Genomic DNA, 21,868 nt, shown 5'->3' on the forward strand with positions numbered 1-21,868 from the left:
TCACCCCCATCCAACACCACCTCAATCAATCAAAACCCCCCTGGGTCCGTTAGAGGTAGTGGGTACATGACATCCGTGCCTCTCCCTCCCATGTCCGAAGACCTGGGGTTCCCCTTATCAACTCATTGAAGATGAATCCTCACATCTCCGTCCCCCGCCAACATGCCAGCCCGGCCAGCTTCGGCGGCACCACCCCAGCAAGCCGCGGGTCTAGTATCCGCATGCCGCGATTCTTCAAGAGGTAGGCTACTTCCACCCCCTTCTGGGACTTTTGGGGTCATTGGAGGGCATGATACGTCTATAAAACGGACATCCATGGCCTTTTCTGATCCTCATCGACCGGCTACTGATGCCCCTGGCTGGCTTACAGGTTGTTCAAGTTCCCGCAAATGGACTTTGAGATGGCGATCTGGGAAATGACATCTTTGTTGATTGCGCCAAAGAAGGTCTTCAAGTCAATCTATTACCATGTGAGTTGATGACGGCCTCCTGCTCCATAGTGCGCATCTGGTTATGCTGACCCAAGCTTCACCGCAGAAACGTATGTCATCGCCTGAGACCGCACCTTGCCGTTCTGGCCCGCTTTTCTGGAATCCTACACACACCCGTCGATTCCTATACTGATGGCCTCGTACAGAAACGAAAAACACCTGGCACCGTCCGGATCCCTCGTTCACCTACCTCCTCTCTTTCTTCCTCCTGCTCACTGCCCTCGCCTGGGGCCTCGCGTATGCGCCCTCCTTCGGCGCCATTGTCCGGCTCTCGCTGCTCTTTATCTTCGTTCACTTCATTGGCTCGTCCTTGCTGGTCTCGACAGTCGGGTACTTTACGATCCCACGGTTATTCGGGCCCGATGGCGCAGCCGCATCGCTGACGGGATTCCGCGGCGGTCGTGGACGGAGACGCGGCGCGGCGCAAGGCCTGTTCACGCAGCCGGGCGAGAAGGACCAGCTTGAGTTCGGATACTGCTTTGATGTAAGTGACACACTTTCACAGCATACTGGGACATAGCAGCACCGGCTAATCGCAGACATCAGGTATCGAATCGGGCATTCTTCCCTCTGTATCTACATCTCTACGTGGTCCAGTTCCTGCTCCTCCCGCTGCTCCAGCGCAGCCCGAGCAACTTCCTGGCCACTTTCCTCGGAAACACCCTTTACTTGTCGGCCATAACTTACTACACCTACATCACATTTCTCGGATACAATGCGCTTCCGTTCCTCCACAACACGGAGCTTCTGCTGCTCCCCATCCTGGCGTTTGCAGTGCTGTGGCTGGTGAGCCTGATTGCGGGATGGGGGATAGTGGCGCAAGGCCGGGGAGTGGAAGGACTGTTCTGGGGCGCATGATTGTCACCGCACATGTCATGCTACACACATCTTCTACACGTTCTTGTGCAAGTAGTTTGTCGTTTCCGTTTCGGCGCCGGTGTATATGGTGATCTTTGGTCTATTTTATGTCTGTTCTGTCCGTTCAGGAAATGGGTTCGGGAGCATAATGATTGCATAGGTTTGTTCTGGTGGTCTCTGTTATACTTTGCCCATATGAGGGCAGGCAAAAGACATATGATTCATACTGTACAGCATAGCTGGGTTATATAGCGTCTATCATAGACTCATATCTGCTACTGTTTCTCCCACTATACCCTCTCCCCCTCGACTCACATCAGAAATACAAAATCCTCAGTGTAATATCATATACTTTAACCAATGGCACAGGCATCAAGCCACACCAACCGACCAAACAAACTCAGTAACCAAAATCTAAACCCAAACCGAGAATTGAACCCATCAATTATTTCCCCTTCTTTCCCTTCTTCCCACCTCCCTTCGCCCCCAACTTCGCCTTCAACTCCTCCGCCCTCCGTTTCGCCGCCTCAGCCTTCTCCTCCTTCTCGACCTCCTTCCTCAACCGCTCCGCCTCCCTCTTCTCCCTAACTAGTGCCAACCGCGCCAAATCCGCCCTCGCCTCCTCCGTCTTCCCCTCCGCATGCAGCTTCAAGTACCGTTCCCTCGCCTGCTGCGCCTCAATAGCCTCCCTCTCTCGTCGCGAGAGCTGCGACAGATCCTGTTGATCCTTGCCTTTTCCTTCACCACCACCACTAGCACCCCCACCAGTCGCGTTACTACTCAACTGAGACCGAGATTTACTCGTATGGTTCGGGTTCGCCGGTAGATCCTCATCGTCGCCATCCGATCCTTCAGAGTGGTCCTCGTCATCTGACGAGGATGGGGGTAAATCGCCCGGTTGCGCGGCGGTCTGGAGTCGACGGGCCTGCGCAGCTTGCTTTTTAGCCTTTGCTGCTGCGCGGCGCTCTTCACGGGTGAGTTCGGGGGCTGCTGCTGTTGCTGCGGAATCTGTGGGTGGGATAGAGGAGGAGGGGCCGGGCTTGGTGGAGGATGGGGTGTCGTCTTCGGAGGAGTCTGAGTCCGAGCCGGATGTGCTGCCGTCTTCTTCATCTTCGTCTATCGAGGAGGGGACGTCCTCATCTGCGTCCTGTGTTTGGTTTTTTTGTGGTTAGGAGTGTTTCTTTGCAAGAGGTTGGGGGGGAGGATAGGTATGGGATGAATGCGTACCCGCCACAAGCCCACAGGGTTACCGTCTTTATCGACGGGTTGGACATCTCGACTGAAGCGCTTTCCACCTATACGTATGGTTAGTTTATTCTAAAGAGCTGGTGGGTGTGTTGGCCCTGAGGGACAAAAAAACGTACCTCCGCGAGAGGGCTTGGAGAACTTTCCGCGACCGCGGGGAGCCATGATGTATGGGTTGTGGAATAAGTTGTGGGATAAGGCGAGTCGTTAAATTTGAATGAAGCAGAGGTATCAAGGCTAGGTAGGCTTGCTTCCTCCCTGTTGCCAAAGAAGATCTTGAGTCAGCGGGGAGAAGGTTGAGGGTTGAGTGAGTGAGTGAGAGAAGGAATAGAGGGATGGCGGAGTCAAACAAAAGCATTCATTCGGAGGGGCTGCGGCGGGGAAGCACCGTCAGATCGACGGGCACTTACAATCCACTGTAGAGGCTGCGCAAATCCTAACTTTGCAGTCCAGTCAGAGACTAACAGTGGACTGAGATATGATAGAGCTGTTGAATTTGGCTGCGACTAAAAATTTCCTTCCCATTGAGGAAGCTACATTCTCGATACTAAATAGTATACCAAAAACAGCTTTGAGTCACGCCGCCAGTTGCCCAGACCAGGCGGAGAGCCTGACTAAGGCGCGCTCGTTCATTGGTGTGATCATCATGCCATCTCAGAAGTATTTTCTTGGTTACTCCTTTATCTACTGCTTTACTGTGATTTCTACTGTATGTACAGTTGGCTCATCTTCCCCTTCTCCCCATTCAGCAGTCATCCTGCCTATGCTCGTTGCCAGGTCAGCCCCAGCTTCGTCACTCTCGCGGCAATTAAGGTCAGCGTCCCCGCCAGAATGGCACTGCCCATGAACATCTGCGCATACAGATATTGTCCATCATCCCGATCGACCAGTGCCCCGGCGATCGGGGTGCCGATCAGCGCAGCCACAGCCACTACACTGAGCACCATGCCCATTCTCACTCCTGTCTTCTTTAAATCCGTGGTGAGCGTGCTCAGGGTGGCCGGGAAGAGCGACTGGATTCCCGCTGCCGCCAGCCCATAGAACGCACTGAAGGCATACATCTCGTCGTAAGTGTGAACCGCAGCCCAGCAGAATGCCACCACTCCCGTCACCAGACTGAAGGGGATCAACATGTTCAAGGGTCCCGTATACCGGTCGGCCATCAGGTTGGGGATCAACCGGCCCAGCAGACCAATGCCGTTCATGACTAGAAGTACGTCGATCGACGTCGAGTTGGATACCCCAATGATGTTGCGGGCGAAGCTCCCAATGTAGAAGAACCCTACATAGAGACCCCAGAAGTTGAGGAACATCCCCAGGGCGAACAACGCATAGGGCGCCTCCTTGAACGCCCCCCATTCGACGAGCGGTCCGCTGCGACGCGGAGGCAGTCGTTGCTGGAGAAACACCAAGCATGGAATCAGCGTCGCCAATGAGATGAACCCCAGGGTCCGCATGGTCCAGCCATACCCGATCCGAGGTAGGAGTCGCATGACGACCGCTGGGAAGACCAGGCCGCCAGTGGCAGAGCCCGAGGCCACGATTCCGATCGCAATCGCTCGGTTTTTGGTAAAGTAGGTCGGCATCAGCGCAATGGTCGGGCAGAACATCAGTCCACAACCGATGCCCTGACCAACGCCCTGAGCCAGGAACAGCTGCCAGTACTGCGTGCACAGGGAGGTCATAAAGATGCAAAACAACTCCAGGACAGCCCCCACGGTCAAAATGGCTTTGAAATACCCGGCGTCGGTTGCGCGTCCAGAGAAGGTGCCGACAAAGAAGAGTAAGAAGATCTGGATACTGCCTACCCAGGAGATATCGGACGGGGTGCGACCTAGCGTCTCGGTATAGTAGGTTTGGAACACACCAAAACTATTGATGTAGCCCCAGGTGTTGAAGATGACGAAATGAGCCAAGGCTACTTGAGACCATGCCTTGAAGCCACCATCGGGGGGAGGTCCCAGGTCCCTTCCAGACTCCCTGGTGCGGACTAGGGTCAAGGTTCTACTGGCCAGTGCGCCAACATGGCTAACATTGGTCGGGGTTTTCGACAACTGCTTCTGTGCTTCGGGGCCGAGGGCTACTTCTTCATCGCCCTTCTCATTCCCTAGCGGAAGGAATCGGTCAGGGACGGGAGCGTTGGCAGCCTGGCTGGATCCACCTTTCTCATCATCTGTGGAGATGGCCAAGTCCTGTTGGGTGTCATGCGATGATCTAGCGGCCATTTTGTGGGAAAGTATATCCCGAAGGGATATCACAGATTTTCGAAAGGGTTCTGTTTGAAGTCTCGTGTATTTCAAACGGTTATTCTGATGCTTCCGAGTAAGTGGAAGCAGGTAGACACCAGTGGGGAGATGAGCCAGCCAGTCTGCTAGGTACTCAGCTTCTTTTTCTTACTTGGCTTATGCAAGACCAAATGGGATGGCAAGGACACTCTGGATTGTGGAGGCAATCAATCGAAGTGATGGCGCGCACGTAACTGATCAACGCGAAGTGGGATTGGGATCTGGAACAGAAGGGGGACAAAGAAAGAAACGGTCAAGGATCAGGCACTATGAGGTATGCATCGATGCCCCAGCTGTCGACTTGACAGAGATCAAGCGAGTTGATATGTGCGTATGACTCAAGGAGCGTCCAGCAGACGGCATCGGCGGCAATTGGTTGTAGCAGTGTTGGAAGCGTCTTTCTGCCAAGGACTTTTTGAGGATCAACCTTGTAAAAATTTAGATAGATAAAGGAACGACGGATACGCCGCGTGAGTCAGGAAGCGAAGTAAGACTAGAAAATCAGCTAGGGCTTGGACGGCTCGCAAAGAAGGCCGAAAGCCAAACCGCCATCATGGCGGGGAGGAAGGTCGGCAATGTCGTGCCGAATCGGCTAAAGAACGAGGACGATCAGGTTGGGATCCAACAGCAAGCGACAGTCGGAATACCTTGTCGATAGTTAGGCCGGGTTACTTCGACGCCCTATTGTCATGGTGCACCACGGTCCCAAAACCCGGGGCTCCAGGATCCTTGCTGGGATTGGGGAAATTGGCAGGTGGAACCCCTCCCCGCCATTCGAGCTATTTAGCTGGTTGGGGGGAGGGGAATACCATTGCCGATGTGATGGGTCATCCCTGGATAGATGAACAAGTGAGGAGGCGTTGTCAAAAGATAGAGAAGAAGAGAGAGAGGGAGAGGAAGAAGAAGAAGAAGAAGAAGAAGAGAAAGCAATAGGAGAGATACTGCCGATACAGTCCGGCTTCTTGGTAACTCTATACTAGTACTACTTACCGTGCTCGATTGTATGTTTCACATAATTCTCCGGGAAAAGGAGTTAAGGCACGTGCAGCGGACTTCTCCCCATCCTTCTTCTCTTCCTACTTTAACAACGTGATTCAACTACTATATACTACCAAATAATTGAAGGAGGGAAGGTGAAAAAAAAAAAAAAAAAAAAAAAAAAAAAAAAAAAAAAAAGGAAGGAAGGAAGGAGGAGGGGGCCCAAAACAATAACCAATCAAATATGTGAGCGCCAATTTAAAAGTGAATTGACCACTATTGACCACTTGAGGGTCCATCCGCACTCATAGCGCATGGAGAAAATAAGCCCTTCCAGCCGGAGCTGATGGATGTGATGATTTAACATGAAAGCGAGTGGTAAGTGTTTGCAAGGTATTAGTTGGTAAGTAGGGACGAGGGAAAGGAAAAGAAGGAGATAAGACGACTAGTAGTAGTAGTAGTAGTAGTAGTAGTAGTAGTAGTAGTAGTAGTAGTATCCTGTTGCGGCACTGACGACCATCATTGTTCTCAGAGGCAACGCGAAAAGACTGCTACTGACTTAGTAATTTGCCTTGTTACGAGTTGTGAGCAGGAGCGAATTTGTCGAATCGTGCCCTTCAGCGGAGCTCTATATTATTCTAACGCATCAAAACAGTGGAGGGCATCGGCCACTCGTGGCCGACCCATCTATATATAGTCAATTAGAAGCACCATAAACAGGGATCCATGCTGTCTGTCTCGAGCGTCAAGCAGTCATGCCCGAGTTTTTAAATATTCAAGATCAAAGGTTGGAAGGAAGGCAGGGGCTTGGTTGGAAAGAAGACAAAGTGAATAAGAAAAGAGGAAGAAAAGGTAGGAGAAAACCCCATGCTGGACTCTCGCTAATGGCTGAACGACCCCCCGAATCCAAATGCCGAATGCATAACCCGCTTCGTGACGCCCTCTAACAAATCGCCGCCACCACAGCATCTCCTCTACGCCTGGAAAAAAAAGAATAGCAGAAACATATATCAATAATCGCAGATCTTAAATGGAAATCAAAGGCGGTTACGCGGAGACCCTGTCCCCGCTTCAAGAAAGACCACCAGTGCAGTATTAACAGAACCCTCAATACTCCTGGGAGCATGAGCTATTGTTGAGCATCGAGATGGTTTCAATCACGTCGGCGGGTTCCAGGAGATGCCAGCTGGCGGCCGTTTGCTTCGAGCTCGCACCAACAGTGACCGAGTAGACGTGATCTTGCGGCAGGTCAAATTTCTGTAGGGCACGGAACATGTCTGTGTATAACAGAAAAGTCCTGTTAGCGAATGCAGGATGAGATAAGGAGGGGGAAGGGAGAGCGCATTTACCTTCATCTGTAAAGTCATCCCCGGAGCAAAAGATGAACTCAGGAGCCTGCCCAGGGCCAGTGCCGTACTCATTGACGAGGCGAGCCGCGATGAATCCCTTGTTAACGAACGTCGGCCGAACTTCCAAGTTGGCTTTCCCGGCCATGACTTCAACTTCCCATCTCTTCCCAACGGTGTCTTCAAGCTGCTTCCGGCATTCGCGGGCCTGGAACGCTCCATACTCCGGGTCCGCCCGGCGATAATGCCACGTCAGGGCCACGCGCTTTCTTTCGATGAAGGAGCCTTGTGTCCGTTCTGTGAAGTGCTGAAACGTATCCATGACCTCCTTCTGCCAGCCCATGTTACTCCGTTCGGCCAGATTCTCCCAGTCATCCGAGTGGGGCTTGCGAATGAAGCACCCGTGCTCTGCACTCAGTCCTAGCTCGGGAATGTGGCCCATCCACTCATCCAAGAAGGCTTGATCACGTCCACTGATGATCCAAACCGCATTCCGTGGGTCTGCGGCGAGGGACTTGATGGTACGCAGCACCCGATCCGAGGGAATCGCAGCTTGTGGGTCTTTGACAATCGGAGTAAGAGTACCATCGTAGTCAAACATGAATAGTCTCTTCCGAGCCCGACGATACTGCCGCACCAGCTTGGCCCGATCGAGGGCCGGTGTTGCCACCGACTGGTCGAACGACGAGAGGTTGGTGAGGAGACGAGTGACAAACTGCTTTGACCAGGACGAAACTGTGTTTGCAGTGACGTGCTTGTAGAGCTTCTGATGCTGCGACATCTTCTCTTCCGGAGACATGGTCAGGGCCTTGTTGATGGCTCCCGCCACACCGACGGTATCCCATGGGTTGATATGAATGGCATTGGACAAAGTCCCCGCTGTACCAGAGAACTCGGAGAGGATCAGGGGGCCATAATTATTCTGTTGGCAGATGATGTACTCCAGACTGGTCGTGTTCATGCCGTCCCGGACCGTGGTGATGAGTCCGACGTCAGCGACACGCAGCAGCGCAAAGTACTCATGAGGAGAGAGGTACTGCGGGTAGTACTTGACGGGAGCAAAGCTCAATGACCCGAACCGGCCGTTGATGGTAGAAACCAGATTAGAGACCTGACTGGCAATCTTGTTCTCTTCCTTCTGCTCGTCGACGCTGGTTGGGCTGGTCACCTGAATCAGGACTACTTTATCCCGCCATTCGGGGTACCGCTCGAGGAACACCTCGAATGACTGCAGCTTCTGGGCTACACCGCGGACACTGTCTAGTCGATCACGACCGACAATAATCTTCTTTCCGGCATAAAGTTTCCGAATACCCAAGACAGCCTTTTCTATCTCCGCAGACCCGAAGGCTGCCTTTTGGATCGTCTTGGTATCGATGCCTATCGGAAAGACGTCCACTGCTACATGAGCACCGTAGGCGTCCACACCGGCCGAGTTGGAATCAAACCCAAGGACACGCGTGCAGCAAGATGAGAAGTGTCGAGAGTACGAAAACGTCTGAAAGCCGATCATGTTGGCCCCCAGGACCCCCGTAAGCACCTCCTTGCGCTTGGCCAAGCAGCGCATGAACTCACTGCTGGGGAATGGCGCATGAAGGAAAAAGCCAATGTAGATGTTGGGGATGCGTTGACGCAGCATACTCGGCAACAGGAAAAGGTGGTAATCATGGATCCAGACAATATCTCCTTCCTTGTACTCTTGCGCAATGCGGTCGGCGAAAAGGCGATTCATGCGGACGTAGTCGGCCCACCACTTGCGTTCCGATTTGCCGTCCGTGGGCCCATGCTGTTTGTAGTGAAGGAGTGGGTAGAGCTCGCGCTCGGCGTAACGCCTCCACCGGCCCTGGTCGTCCAAGAAGACCGTGTCGTCTGGATGTTCCGATTCACCAGTCAACCAGACCGGCACGATTTTACCGTAACGGCTGGAGCTCAACTGCTTATCGAGCCTTTCTCGGTCCTCCAGGTCCACTTCGAAGCCATCCAGGAGAGGATGACTGGGTAGGCGTTGGTTGGCATCCACCGGCACCGGTGCGGCAGCTTTGTTGAGGGGCAAGGCCGAACCGTTGAGGGTGGTTGGCACTTTGGCACTCGTGTTGATGGGAATCTGCTGCAGAGGAATCGCTGTCTCCTGGACCGGTTCGACCTCGCCGGTCCAGCCAACGAGGGTATGAGACCATCTCGATTCGCCAGAACCAAGGTAGGCCATAGAGTCAAATAAAGCGGAGGTTCCCGGACGGGGTTTCAACTCCTACGGCCCCGTTCGATCAGCGAAATCCTCTTGTTGATTCCCACTCACATTACGAGTGATCTGGCGGGGGGGGGAAGGACTTACCCAGTCGGACCCGGGGTGGAGATAGAGCTTATAGGGGATGCAGAAAGCAGCACTGATGACTCGGCCGGTAAGACGCAGGCTGGGGTATTGTTCGCGAGGGTCGGCGTCCAGCATGATGGGGGATTCTATGAGACTCAAGCGGCGCAACAATTCGGGACCAGACTTGGCGTCCTTGACAGCCTGAGCGGGAGTGATGGGAGAAGCGACAGCTGGGGGGACCGAAGAAGTGTGGTTCCCCGGAATATCAGAAAAGTAGGAAGGGACATCGGGAAGGGTGGAGGGTTGGGACTGTTCGCCCCGCAGATCTGGGGTGGCATTTGAGGCATTCAAAAACGCATCTTCGCCCAGAACATTCAGGCCAGAGCCAATGGGGCCCGGATTGGGCTGGCCATCGGGCATGGCGGCAGACCGTTGTTCGGCGGCCATGACGAAAACGGACGCGGCGGAGCGAGGAATCACAGTAAGTCAATGACAGGCAGAACGGGAACCAATCTGCAGTCAATCTGATAGGTAGCGCGATTAGTTAGATTCACACCTGGAATTTTTGTGGAGAATCGGGTGACTTTTGGATTCCGGTGATAAAGAGAAAAGAAAATGGCAATGGAGAAGACTGTGTTGGTTTCGGGGGAGAAATAAAAGAAGGGGCAAGAAGCGTTGGAAGTATCTTTTTTAAGCTTCGGTTTGGGGGGGGAGGGGGCGAGGAAAATGTAGATTAGGGAGGGAGGGGGGGGTGGAAAGGGAGATAAGCTGGAGTACCTGGGTATGAATTGGTATGTATGGAGAAAGAGAGAGAGAGAGACAGACAGAGAGAGGGTGTTTGGGGTTGCCAACAGGGAAGAGAGCGGGCCAGAAGAGAAGGCGGACTAGGCCATTGGGGGGGGGGAAAGGAGGAACTAGTAAATGGCACTGAAAGATGGATGAACGATGGCACAATGATCAATTCCCTTCGTCAGAAAGAGAAAGAATGGGGGAACAAGAGTGTGACGATGGGAAGAAAGAGGGAGGAAGAAGTTGGTTTAGTGGGCAGAGATTCAATTATGATGTGAGAGAGAGAGAGAGAGAGAGAATGAGGCAAGTGGGGGGGGAGGGAAGAGGAAGAAGAGTGAGGGAGACACAGAAAGCAGGGCAGAGAGCAGCAGCAGCAGCAGCCACCATTACCACCACCACCAAGCAGGGAGGCGGTGAAGCGGGAAAGTGGAAAGATACTAAGATAAGAACAGTACTTACCTCCAAGACGAACGATAACTATAGTAGGTAGTCAATCGTGAGGATGAATGAGATGCAAGTGATCTATCACTGGATATGTATAGTCCGACTGATTAGGGAGACTGGGAATATCGGCGGGAAATTATCTCAGAGAACCCCCAAAAGTTCTAGTAGTTCTCTTTCCACAGACTTGCAACTTAACTGAACCCAACTTCCCCAAACAATCCCGGAATAGTAAGCCAATCACCCCCAATCGGACAATCAAGCAAGTTAATGCACGCAAAGCAACGCCAACTAAGTAGTAGTATCAGCTGGTCGGCGGTCTGTCGGCAGGGTTTGCTTATAAAACAGCCAATCCCTCATGCACGGGTTCAGATAGAAGGACGCCGAAGGGGAGAGAGAGGCAGCGAAGGGATCGGGGGGAGGAATGGGCCTAGGATGGTCCAGACTCGGCGGCGAGGGCTGATGGAAGGAAAAAGAAGGCGTATAGCGGGTGGGGATTATAGGGGGAAACGAAAGAGTTGATGATTACTTTAGTACTATTATTGAAACCGAACAAGGTCAGGGAAACCGGTTCCGTGTCCGTGGTGGGTTTGGTCTGCCATGGAGGGAGTCAGGAGTAAAATAATTGACGATGATGGTGATGATGATGATGTTTGGTAAGAATAGAATGTAATGGATTGGGACCCCCGCCATCTCCATAACAAGTGTTCCAGATACTACTAAGTAGTTAGTACTAGTATTTTGCTCGGATACGTCATGATCCTCCAATCTGCAGTTCGGACGAACAGGAGGAAAATGGCCCACCTGCTATTCCCCTCCCTCTACTATTTCGCACCTTTTAGGACTACTAGTATTCTTACAGAGCAATTTTTATTACTACTCCTTCTACTACTACTACCCATAGTATCTCATTTCAAACTTCTTTGGTAGTTGTCAAAGTAGCGCAGGTCAGGTTGACACGAGCAAGTACAGTAGTCAGTTGGCAGACTAGACAATAACCCGGGAAGTTGGGCCCAGGGAATAGCAACAGTGCCTAACCGAACCTAAATCTTCTAATCCTTCTTCAAAAGTGTCTAACCCATTAGGTAGCGAGTCTTGCATCGGCCGAAACCATGAGCAAAGCGCGCGAGAGTGTTCAGGCATGTGGGAGAAGATGCCGGATGAAACTTGCCCGATCCCTGACAACCCCATCGAGACTTGTCCATGTCATGGGATGCAGTTGGATCCACTAGGGATATTAGCTTTAGCAAAGGAAGAACTAACAGAAGCTAAGAAGCAAAAGTATCGGAAGGGAAAAAAGAAGAAGAAGAAGAAGGAAAAAGGGCAAAGGATGGATGAAGTCTACACAGTAAGATTCGATTTGCAGATTTGAGATCGCCATTTTCCCCGACAGGGGGTGTGACATGTGAAGACCTAACCAGTCGATCATGCTAGGGCTGGCCAGATCACGGCCAGTAGTCACGTGCATATGCAGCACCTGACAGTACTATCCTTAATAAGGTAACCAATCACTAACGAGTAGTTTCTGTTAGTCTATCCGACACTGCGACATTATCATTATCGCGAATTCCCTGCTTCGACTTCTTGCCTCGCTTCTCTCTCTCTCCTCTTCGACTCATCCCCAGCATCCCGTCCGAGATCACCCGCCCTCGTTATTCCCCATCCATTCCTATCGACTCGGTTTGTCCGGAACTTAGCGCCGTCCGGTCCCAAGTATACCCAGTATACTTCCCTTTCCTCCGGTTTATGCCCCCGGTTGCAACAATTTCTCCGCAATGCCTCCATTGCCCTGCTGAACGCGCGGTCATGCGCGTTCTTCGCCCCTCCAAACACCATTTCCTCTCTTCCTCTTCCTCGTCGCTTGCCGCTTATTTGGCCCCCTCTATATCCTATCCGCTGAAGCCGCGATACTTCCACCAAACCCGTTCGTCCCCCAAGGATCCGGCAATTTTCAAAAATAGTCTGCAAAAAACCCTCGAAGCCCACCGTTCCTCGAATCGAGCTAGTTTAATTCGCAGGATACCGACTAAACCAGACCATTCTGAATCGTCACCTGCAGAGGTTGCAAGCGGCGATGGGTCATCAAACGATTCATCCACCGCGGATGTAACTCTGGGCCAGTCTTCCTCGACCCCAAGAGGCTCGAAGAGGAGACTTCGCTCCATTCAGAAGTCCTATCAACCGCCTCGGACTACTTACGCACCTCAGCTGATACACTGGGATGCTGATCCTAAAAGGGGCCGGTCAGTTCAATGTCCATGGTTGGATGACTTGGACTCAACTCGGCCCTTCAGTGACGGCCTCTCCCAGCTCGATGCGGAGATCAAGGCACTTGAAAAATACCTCAGTCCGAGCCCACCAGAGGAGGAGAGCGTTCATCGGATAACCGCGCATATAGCTGGTCTTTTGGAAGGGACTGCGCCCCGTGCCCCCTGCATCATCGGATCATGGCGAACCGGGTTAGCCATGAGCCACTCCCATCTGGACCTTCTTCTCCCCGTCCCAGACTCAATACGGTCGAACGAACTTGTTCGGAAACCAAGCGCCACGCGTCCGCAGATTCTCACTCAGCATAAGCGCCTGCTCCGAGGTGTTGAACAGATTTTCCAGGAATGCCAATCCTTCAGCAACAACATCACCTACCCATTTACCACCGTCCATCACGAGACGGGTCTCCGCGTACGCTTCTACTGCGGAGAAGACATACCTCCCATGGTCGAGTACATCCAGGACTACTGTGCCGAATACCCCTCCGTCCGACCTCTCTACATGGCCGTGCGACTCCTCCTCGAATCCCAAGGCCTATGTGGCCAGGGTCCGAGATCTCTCAAACCCGAAGCCCTGGTCATGCTCATTGTAGCGTTCCTAAAGCTGAACCACGGCAAGTTCCAGCGACCCGACGGCCTAGGCGAGCGCCTCCTCGCCTTTCTCCAAATGTATGGCACCGACGTCGATCTCACGACGACCGGAATTGCCGTCGATCCTCCGAGTACTTTTGATGCAGACACCATTCGCTCCGCCAGCCGAATGTTCTCAAGTGAGCCGGACGAGGTCCCCGCCCATTTGCGCGGTCAGCGAGCCATCATCAATATGAAGAAATCCGCCGTGTCCATGGGCAACACAGCCGCGGCTACACGGCTATGTCTGCAGAACCCCACTAATTATCTGGATGACTTGGGCCGTTCTTGTCTTGATACCCCACAGCTGCAGGTGGCGTTTGCGCGCGCTCACGGGCGTCTTCGTATGGCTCTCAAACATTGGGAGCAGTGCGCGCCTGTCACTCTGGATCACAGTCTGCTGAACTCGATCTTGCAGGTAAATTTTGATGACTTTAATCAAGTGCGCGACCGGCTTACTGTCGGGACGGTCGATCCCACGTGACGTTTTGCGGCCTAAGATCTTCTACTTAACAAAGAGCCATCTTTACTTTCTTAATCATTCATGTACTATAGCCCCACGTATGGGGAACACCTCTGTATATATACTCTTCCCTCAAAAAGATTTAATTAACATCCAAATCTATTAGACAATACCCGGTGCTGCCGACACACGTGCCAGGCCACTAGGATGCGTAGTAAGGTATCAGTGAGATGATGACATGGAGAGAATAGAAGTTGGAACATTGAACGCCTGAAGAAAACAAACGCCCGCTTGATATGCAGTGAGCTGTCAACCACCAGCCACCCGAAGATTACACGGGATGACTTTCAATGATGATGTTGGGAGGTGGGGGAAGAAGGGGCTGTGATAATCGTAGAAGAAAGAAATCTGGTTCAGAACGGAAAGGGGGATCGGCAAGTGTGAATCAATATAGTATTAGTACATCGAGTGAACACACATTGACAGCGACTCAGTTGCTGCTCCACAGTTAGCATTTGATGCGATGCGTTTGTGTCCACGCCGGGCTTCGACTTACTAGATTTCCAGCGGAGAGATCTGATCCAGCGTGTAAAGCCAGTTTCCGCCCTGTTCTTCCTTTTCGAGCCTATGGAAGTCAAAGAGTGAGTAGGCGGCAACGGCATGTCAATGATGCAAACACGGGGGATTGCTTACCAGTCATAGGGCCACAGAATCAGATGTCCCTGAACGTGATTCAAGAGCTCTTCAGCTCGTTGTTTGTCCATCACCTCATCCGTCGCGTGAAACTCCCGCTTCGAGCCGAGCGTCGTCGCCCTTCGTCGGCGTCGTCGAGACTGGCCGGTGGCATTCCGATTCAAAGCCTCGGAATAATCCACGAGCGGCGGATCAGATCGCTGCTTCTCCTGATCTTCACCAGACGAGCCACTTTCCTCATGTCGTCCATTTGGCATGTGCCCCGTCACCGTCCCATCAGCTCCTTTCGTCGTCGATTTCTCATTTACCGGCACCAGCCCATCAGAAGTTCTGTGTTCAGCATTATGTGTGTCCGACTTTTGACCGGCTTCTGTCGAACGGACATCGTTCTTTTCGACAGGTGAATCTTTAGCCTCCACTTTTGCTCCCTCGGCACTCTGAGCATGGACCGATAGAGTATGCTTGAGTCCAGCAGCTGCTCCAGCCATGCTGGCCCCCGTTCCTGGCGGTCCGGTTTGTCTTTGGCTGGTGGGTTGGTATGCTTTGGTACTGTGTTGGCTCTGCATCTCTGCGAAGTGATCCGCATAGGCAGCATACTCTTTATATTCTTTCCACGATTTCACTTCGCTGTCCGGCATGCAGCGGAATACATTTCGGTAAATCTTGGTGTTCTTATCTGCTACAGCTTGCCAAGTGTCCAGGTAGAAGCAGTCGATCACAGGGTCGCGCATGCAATCCTTGTCGATAAAGACGTGCTTTACGTCAGAAGAGAACAAGTGAGCGGACTTGATAGGGTCATGTTTTTCCCGTGAAGCCGTCTGGACCCCGCTATGGCTACTCTCAGACTCCTGCTCCACCGGCAGTGCTGGATGGCGAACAGCGGGCAATCCCTCCACGACCTGTGCCCCCTCGTTACCATGCTCCACGACGGGACTGAGACTGTGATTGCCTTCTCTATCAGCTCCAGCGTTTGCGCGGTGGGTATTGCGTTGCGAGGGTTGTTTCGGCTGCTGGACAGTGCCCTTGCCCTCGGATGCAACGGGAGAGATCAGGACTTCCGTCCTCGGGCCAAGGAACTCAGAATCACGGGCATCGCCCAAGCCAGCCCCAACGGCTTTGGTGAGGTTATCGGCACCAAAGCCGTCCACGTCTTTCCTGTGCTCAGCATTAGAGGTCACTCTCGGGTCGGCAGTGAGCTTTCGGTTCGACTTGAGGTTGGGGTTATTTCCCTGCTCCCAGTCAACGTCATGGTTGAAGCTGTGCATGTCTTCAGACCTTGAGAGAAATTCGTCTTGAAGTCGGTGTCGACGCTCCATCATATCTCTCTCGTCCTTTTTCTCCAGCATCAGCGATTCCGAGTCTAGCTGACTTTCGGGAGGCTTCGACCCTTCTTCAACGATTTCGATCCGGCGGAGCTCTTCCTCAGTTGCCATGGAGTGCTCCATCAGCTCATCGACGTCAATACCAAGATGCTCTCTCATGAGACGCATACGGAGAGTGTGTGGGAACCGTCCCACAAGGTAAGGGCGGCCGTTCATGGAAGACCATATCATGTCCGTATCCCGAACAACCGCCGCCACCTCCGAATCGCGAGACCCCAACATGGAGCGTTCGTTGATGTTGGCAGACCCAATGATGGCAGCTCGGTCATCAACAACCATGCACTTGGCATGGATATAGAGCTGCTCGGTGACCAGTTGATCTTGAGGGCCGATCTTTCCCCAGGTTCGAAGGCTGAAGAATTGTATGTAATCCTCAGGTTCGATTCCCAACGCTCGCAGCCGGCCGAAGATGGATGTCTCCCCACGACAAATGCTGCGATACTGACACATCATGATCAACCGGACACTCGTTCCACCCTCACTATCCACGGTGTTCTGGAAGCCCGGCATCAGTGGGATAACAATCACGGCACGCCAGGCCTCCTTATTCTTTGCTGCCCGGGTGATTCGTTCCACGAGAGCATCGCCGATCGAGTTCTCAATCTTCCGACCATCAATTTCACACGTGCTAACAAAGAACTGGTTCTCAATGTATACAAAGTGGTCAGACTCCTCGATTAGCTTAACGTAAGCATTCATGATACTATGCTCCGTGATGTCGGGGGTTCCAGTCGACCACATGCTACTCGAGCGTAAGATTTGGACCTCACATGTACCATCAAGGCCGAGGGCTTCCATATCAGCCGGCTCGAAATCTGGCGGGGGTAACAAAAATGGCGTGGGACGTGTGGGCTTTCGCTGGCGCAAGATGTAGTTCCAACGTTGGACAAAGTGGCGCGTAAGATCTCGAGCCGGTTGTCCGACGACGTGCATGGAAATGTCATGCCAAGGCATCCTGGGAACCACATTTCGATCGTACATCTCCTCGTAGGGCTTGTCGAGGTCGTAGAAATCCTGGACACGCGGGTTCGAGTAGTCCTTGCCGGGCCAGAGCTGGCAATGGTCCGCATCCTTCGGTCCATCTGGTGTTTCAAACCCGGTGGGTTTGTCGTCGGTGAGGAGATGTTGTGGTGTGTCCCAACGGCCAAAGCATAGATCGATCCCTCCTACAAAAGCCAAGGTGTGGTCGATGATACAGAGCTTTTCATGGTGCGCCCAGAAGAAGGTGTTCTGTCGGAATTGGTTTGGTGATCGCTGCACGAAGACATTTGGATGCAGATCCAGGAGGGAAAACTTGGAGTACTCCGAATCAATCGGGATGGCAGAGTTGATGTTGCGGTACATGATGACGAAGATCTTGACTCCTTCACGAGCCTTTCGCTGGAGAAGGCGATCCAAACGCCATTTCTGGCTGATGGCCGCTGGCCGACGCATGTAAAGCTCAGGGCTCAGCCACCAGTCATGGATGTAGATGACATCCTTCGCTTGGTTGATCGCCCGCGACACAACCCACATGTGATCGCGCGCATCCACCAACCACTGCGCGAAGCACTTGTGTCGCACCGGCGCGAAACTGTCAAACCGGTTCGGCCTTGCCCAGGGGGTATTGTTAACCATGAACCGGATTGAGTCTTCGAACTGATGGAGCTGACGCTCATTCCTGGCCAGCAGTCTAAGCTTGCGCTCCGAGTTCTCGAGCCTTAATGTGTGATGCTGTGGATGCCTGGCTGACTCTGTCGCCGATTTGGCAAACTCCTTCGCCTTTTGATTTCTCAAGCTGACCTTCTGGGTTTGGAGTTTGAAGAAGGGATCCACCAAAAACACATCATATATGTTCATCTCCTCCGGGGAGTCGACACAGACGACATAGCTGTGCCTAACAAGGAACCATTTGGGAGAGTGTCGCTTTTTTACCATGCCTGGCGTCAGCGCGCGCCGGAAATCGAGACCCTTGGAGGACTGAATAACCAGGAAGCCTTCCTTGCCGTGATAGCTCCCTTCGGCCGCAAGACGAACACCCAGGGCTGACAATTCCAGAAACTTGCAGAGACGGTTACTATCTGGCTTGAATATGAGGAATCGGATCAACTTCTGCAGGTAGGACTCGAGCTTCTTCCGCTGTCTTTCTGGATAACTCTCCTTTTTACTGGCCTGCCCTGCTTCAGGAAGGCCTGAAGGCCCAGCAGCACCCTCCGCTTCCGGGTTCGTTACGGTAGACTGTCTTCGAGATAGGCCACCTGACGAACGGCGATGCGCTTGCTGCTGCTTTTTTGCAGCTCTTTCATTACCACTAGTAGCCTCTGCAGCTGTTTCATATCCACCTTCGTCCTCCTCATCCTCCATGTCGCTTTCCAGCCCACGTACGCCCCTAAGATAGGGAAAAGCACTCCGAGGGAAGCGCGGGAGATTTTGAGCCCCTTCAGTGTTCCGCAGCTGGATGTACTTCTGGGTCCCAAAGTGCAACTTATACTTCAGGTGCAGGTTTGCAAAGTCCCTCAGGGTGCGGTAGATGATCCATTTCATCCGTGTCATGCCACTACCATATTCCAACTCGATACGGAATACGAGATGGCGATCTCCAGAATGAGAGTCAATTTTGCTGTCAGTGACCCGCACCTTGAGCTGCTCCAGAAGAATCGGAATCCGCTTGCTACCGTGCTCATCTCGTTGGAACATGCTGGCCAGTATCAAGGCGGCCGGCACTCCTGAGGTCAACTCAGCGAGTAGCTCTGCCGACTTGGCATGGTCTACTGTGTTGTCCACCTTGCGTCGCTGTCCGATCAACTTGAGACCTGCCTTTATCTGCCGCCACCTTTGAGCACTAAGGCTCGAGCCGCGGTCAGCCCGATGACGCCTCCAGGGTGGTGCCGTTCCTTCTGCATTCTCAGAAGGTCCAGCTAACCCAGTCAGCCGTCTTAGATTGCTTGGTCTTCTTTCTTCTTGATTTGCCGGTGCATCTATTTGGCGTCCGCTGTAAGTAAGCCCCCGCGCGTTAGCAAGCCAGGCGCTTTTCCGTCTCCATGCAGTATCCCTGTTCAAGCGATCACGGCCTTCATCCTCCGAGACACCCTCACGCTGTTGGGGTGTGAAATCACCGGTACTGCCCCGTCGCGGAAAGAAATTGGGGCGATAATTTTCGAAGGGGGAAAAGGAGCTCGGCAGGTGGAATGAGGGTCGGCTGGTGAACTTGGGGGTATTTGGCTGCGATGGGGGCACCGAATCATCCTGCTGCCGGCGACGTGGCTGTTTCTTTTTCTGTTTCTTCTGGCGGGCCCGTTGTTCCCCGGCACTCTCTTCCGCGTCGGCATCAATATCGCTGCCTTCCTCCTCCAAAGTATTTGGGAAGCGGAATTCCCCTCTTTCCGAGCCAGGGGTTGCCAGTTCGTTGTTTGTAGGTCGGAAATCGTTCAGCGTCGCACCGCTCGCTGAGCGAGTGTGGGAGGTAAACGAAGGCGAGGCTGCGAAAGACTTCAACTTCGTCAGTAAAGATTGCCTACCCTTCAGGCCCGAATCCACATCATCGCCTTTGACCGAAGGTGGTCTCGACTGAGATGGCTCGGCAGCGTCAACATCCGGAGTGTCTTGAGTAAATTGTACACTTGGGCGACGAGGCGAGGCAGATGATCCCAGGGCCGAAGTTGGCGACTTCCGGCTCCCGGAATTTTGCTGGTTTGCCGTTGCATCGTTCGGTTGTCGAAGGCTCAGCGAGGCCGCTTTGTTGGTGGGACTGGCATTCGACGTTTTCTCCTCTCCAGAATCGCCGGCATGCTCTGCGCGCGACTTTCCTTTTGTGTCGAAATGAGCATCTCCCACACCTCTGACCGTTGGCGTGGCTTCCACCTGATCCCCGCCATCAGCTATGTTCGCTCTGTCTGCGTCATCCTTTGTCGAGCAAGGGGAGGGAAGCGGCGATGACAGCTTGGAACTGTCCAACGACATCGGCTCGGTTTGTCTCGAGTAATACCGATTGGAGTTGTTCTCAGAGCCCCTCTCTTCCGAGGGATTGACCGTAGAGTCGGTCATACTGAGCGGACGAACGCAATGTCAGCGGACAAGCAAGATGGCTTTCAGGGGGGAGGGGAGGGGGGTGTTCGAGGAAGAGCAAGAGCGCGGGGGGAGAACGGCGTACATGCGGATCGAAAAGATCCTGTTGAAACGGGTTTCGGATCTTCAATTAGACGGACATTCTATATCTACCACACAGCAGCCGGGAGACGGAACATAGACTGATCGGCAAGATCAAGCAGTAAACAGATATTAAGGGAATAGTCGACAACACGGCCGAAACGTCTGGACGTGAAACTTGAAAGGAGCGTTGGGTTTAGCAGCGACAATGGTTAGCCGCGGTGGAGTCCGCCCCATAGAAGAAGCGCAGGTCTGACTGGAGACGGAAGGCCCGCTTTGGCGCAGTTCTGCTGGTTCTGGTCGACTTGGGACACGGAGGAAAGGGGGCAGGAAATCAATCGATCAGTCAATCAATCCCTTATGAGAGGTCAGAATGGGGCTGCTTTGCACCTGCATATCCATCTACTAGATACTAATTACTTACTTAGGTAGATTGGCTGGATCTTGGCCTCGGTTGCAAGTGCCACCAGGATTGCCCATCCACCCCAACTAAGTATACAGTAGGATAAATAATACGTTAGCTTCCCCAGAAGAAAGATTGGAAGCAAAGTCAAGGTACCCTTATGCTTTCTTCTTGCTTTGAGAACATTCCTGAAAGGGGGGAGAAAGACTGCTAAGGTTCAGCGGCTTACAAAATACGCAATACGATGTAAGTAAGTTCTAAAAATCAAGGTGCGGATTACGTCGCCGTCACACTCCCTTTCCAAATACTTGGTTGCTGGGAGAGGAGGTACTTGAGAGGTACTTGCAAGGTACTCCGTGCGGGAGAAACCAAGCACAACCGGGCCACAACCGTGGTACTTTGGCCTTAAGGCAGCTAACCCCGACCTGGCTGAAAGACCGCATATTTCACCAGCCACAGGATGGCTGGTTACAGGTTTCTTACCGTTTCAAACACCCGACCCATGTGGATAAGTAAGTTACACATTCCGATCCTCGGCGCTGAAAAGGGTCACCGCTTAGCTCACCGCTTGACAATGAAGATTAACATGGTTACCGTCAGGCAAATAATCATCTTAGAATGTGGTAGTTGGCTGAGAATCTTTTAAGGGTGTTTAATCTGGAGGCTGCAATGCTAATGCTCGCATGCTCATGTGAACAGTGGATGAGACTGCCTCATGAATACCCCGTTGGTATTCTGGATATGGCGTGTTCTTAACTACGGCCCTCCTCGCAGCAGCATTCCGCTTGCTCTTAGCATTGAAGCACTTCAAATGTATTTTACAAATACGCCCGCATAATAACCGGAGACTACTATATAGATGAGCGTACGAGATGTGCAAATGGAATACCTGTCACTGCGCAGTGCAAATTCCGTCATGTTCGGTCTTGCTGCTACTAGGAGAGCCCCTCTAGTACTCACTACTAGAAATAGTGGAGTAATGCTTTTCTTGCAACACCCCTCGGTAAAGTGCCTCCGAGGCAACTAGATATATATCGGCGAACTACCTACCTTCGCCCATCAAACAACTCCCACCCCCCGGCAATACCAATTCCTCATCACTACATTATAGCAACCCAGCAAAAGAAAATACCGAGACACCCACAGAGCAAGCAACGAATT

General features: G+C 52.7%; 7 protein-coding genes across 7 annotated transcripts; 3 read left to right on the top strand and 4 right to left on the bottom strand.

Moving 5' to 3' along the window:
- Nucleotides 1-513: 513 nt before the first annotated feature.
- On the top strand, nt 514-1,441 carry An11g10950 (uncharacterized protein; the record flags this gene model as incomplete). Its single annotated transcript, XM_059750582.1, has 3 exons — nt 514-541; nt 638-975; nt 1,031-1,441. 3 exons carry the CDS (start codon nt 514-516, stop codon nt 1,439-1,441), a joined length of 777 nt encoding a protein of 258 aa, XP_059601704.1.
- Nucleotides 1,442-1,794: 353 nt separating this feature from the next.
- On the bottom strand, nt 1,795-2,759 carry An11g10960 (uncharacterized protein; the record flags this gene model as incomplete). The annotated part of the gene is made up of 3 exons (XM_059750583.1): nt 1,795-2,496; nt 2,577-2,644; nt 2,714-2,759. 3 exons carry the CDS (start codon nt 2,757-2,759, stop codon nt 1,795-1,797), a joined length of 816 nt encoding a protein of 271 aa, XP_059601705.1.
- A 596-nt stretch (nt 2,760-3,355) lies between these two features.
- An11g10970 (uncharacterized protein) lies at nt 3,356-4,819 on the bottom strand (the record flags this gene model as incomplete). The annotated part of the gene is made up of 2 exons (XM_059750584.1): nt 3,356-4,428; nt 4,462-4,819. 2 exons carry the CDS (start codon nt 4,817-4,819, stop codon nt 3,356-3,358), a joined length of 1,431 nt encoding a protein of 476 aa, XP_059601706.1.
- Nucleotides 4,820-5,015: 196 nt separating this feature from the next.
- Nucleotides 5,016-5,812, top strand: An11g10980 (hypothetical protein; the record flags this gene model as incomplete). Its single annotated transcript, XM_059750585.1, has 2 exons — nt 5,016-5,206; nt 5,359-5,812. 2 exons carry the CDS (start codon nt 5,016-5,018, stop codon nt 5,810-5,812), a joined length of 645 nt encoding a protein of 214 aa, XP_059601707.1.
- A 1,152-nt stretch (nt 5,813-6,964) lies between these two features.
- Nucleotides 6,965-9,649, bottom strand: An11g10990 (uncharacterized protein; the record flags this gene model as incomplete). The annotated part of the gene is made up of 3 exons (XM_001395019.3): nt 6,965-7,134; nt 7,207-9,451; nt 9,536-9,649. The coding sequence occupies 3 exons, from the start codon at nt 9,647-9,649 to the stop codon at nt 6,965-6,967; spliced, it is 2,529 nt and encodes an 842-aa protein (XP_001395056.3).
- Nucleotides 9,650-11,885: 2,236 nt separating this feature from the next.
- An11g11000 (uncharacterized protein) lies at nt 11,886-14,125 on the top strand (the record flags this gene model as incomplete). The annotated part of the gene is made up of 3 exons (XM_001395020.3): nt 11,886-12,092; nt 12,189-12,244; nt 12,277-14,125. 3 exons carry the CDS (start codon nt 11,886-11,888, stop codon nt 14,123-14,125), a joined length of 2,112 nt encoding a protein of 703 aa, XP_001395057.3.
- Nucleotides 14,126-14,594: 469 nt separating this feature from the next.
- Nucleotides 14,595-20,202, bottom strand: An11g11010 (uncharacterized protein; the record flags this gene model as incomplete). Its single annotated transcript, XM_001395021.1, has 3 exons — nt 14,595-14,601; nt 14,661-14,729; nt 14,798-20,202. The coding sequence occupies 3 exons, from the start codon at nt 20,200-20,202 to the stop codon at nt 14,595-14,597; spliced, it is 5,481 nt and encodes a 1,826-aa protein (XP_001395058.1).
- Between the last annotated feature and the right edge of the window lie 1,666 nt (nt 20,203-21,868).

The sequence above is a fragment of the Aspergillus niger genome, assembly GCF_000002855.4.
Source record: "Aspergillus niger supercontig An11".
NCBI lineage: Eukaryota > Fungi > Ascomycota > Eurotiomycetes > Eurotiales > Aspergillaceae > Aspergillus > Aspergillus niger.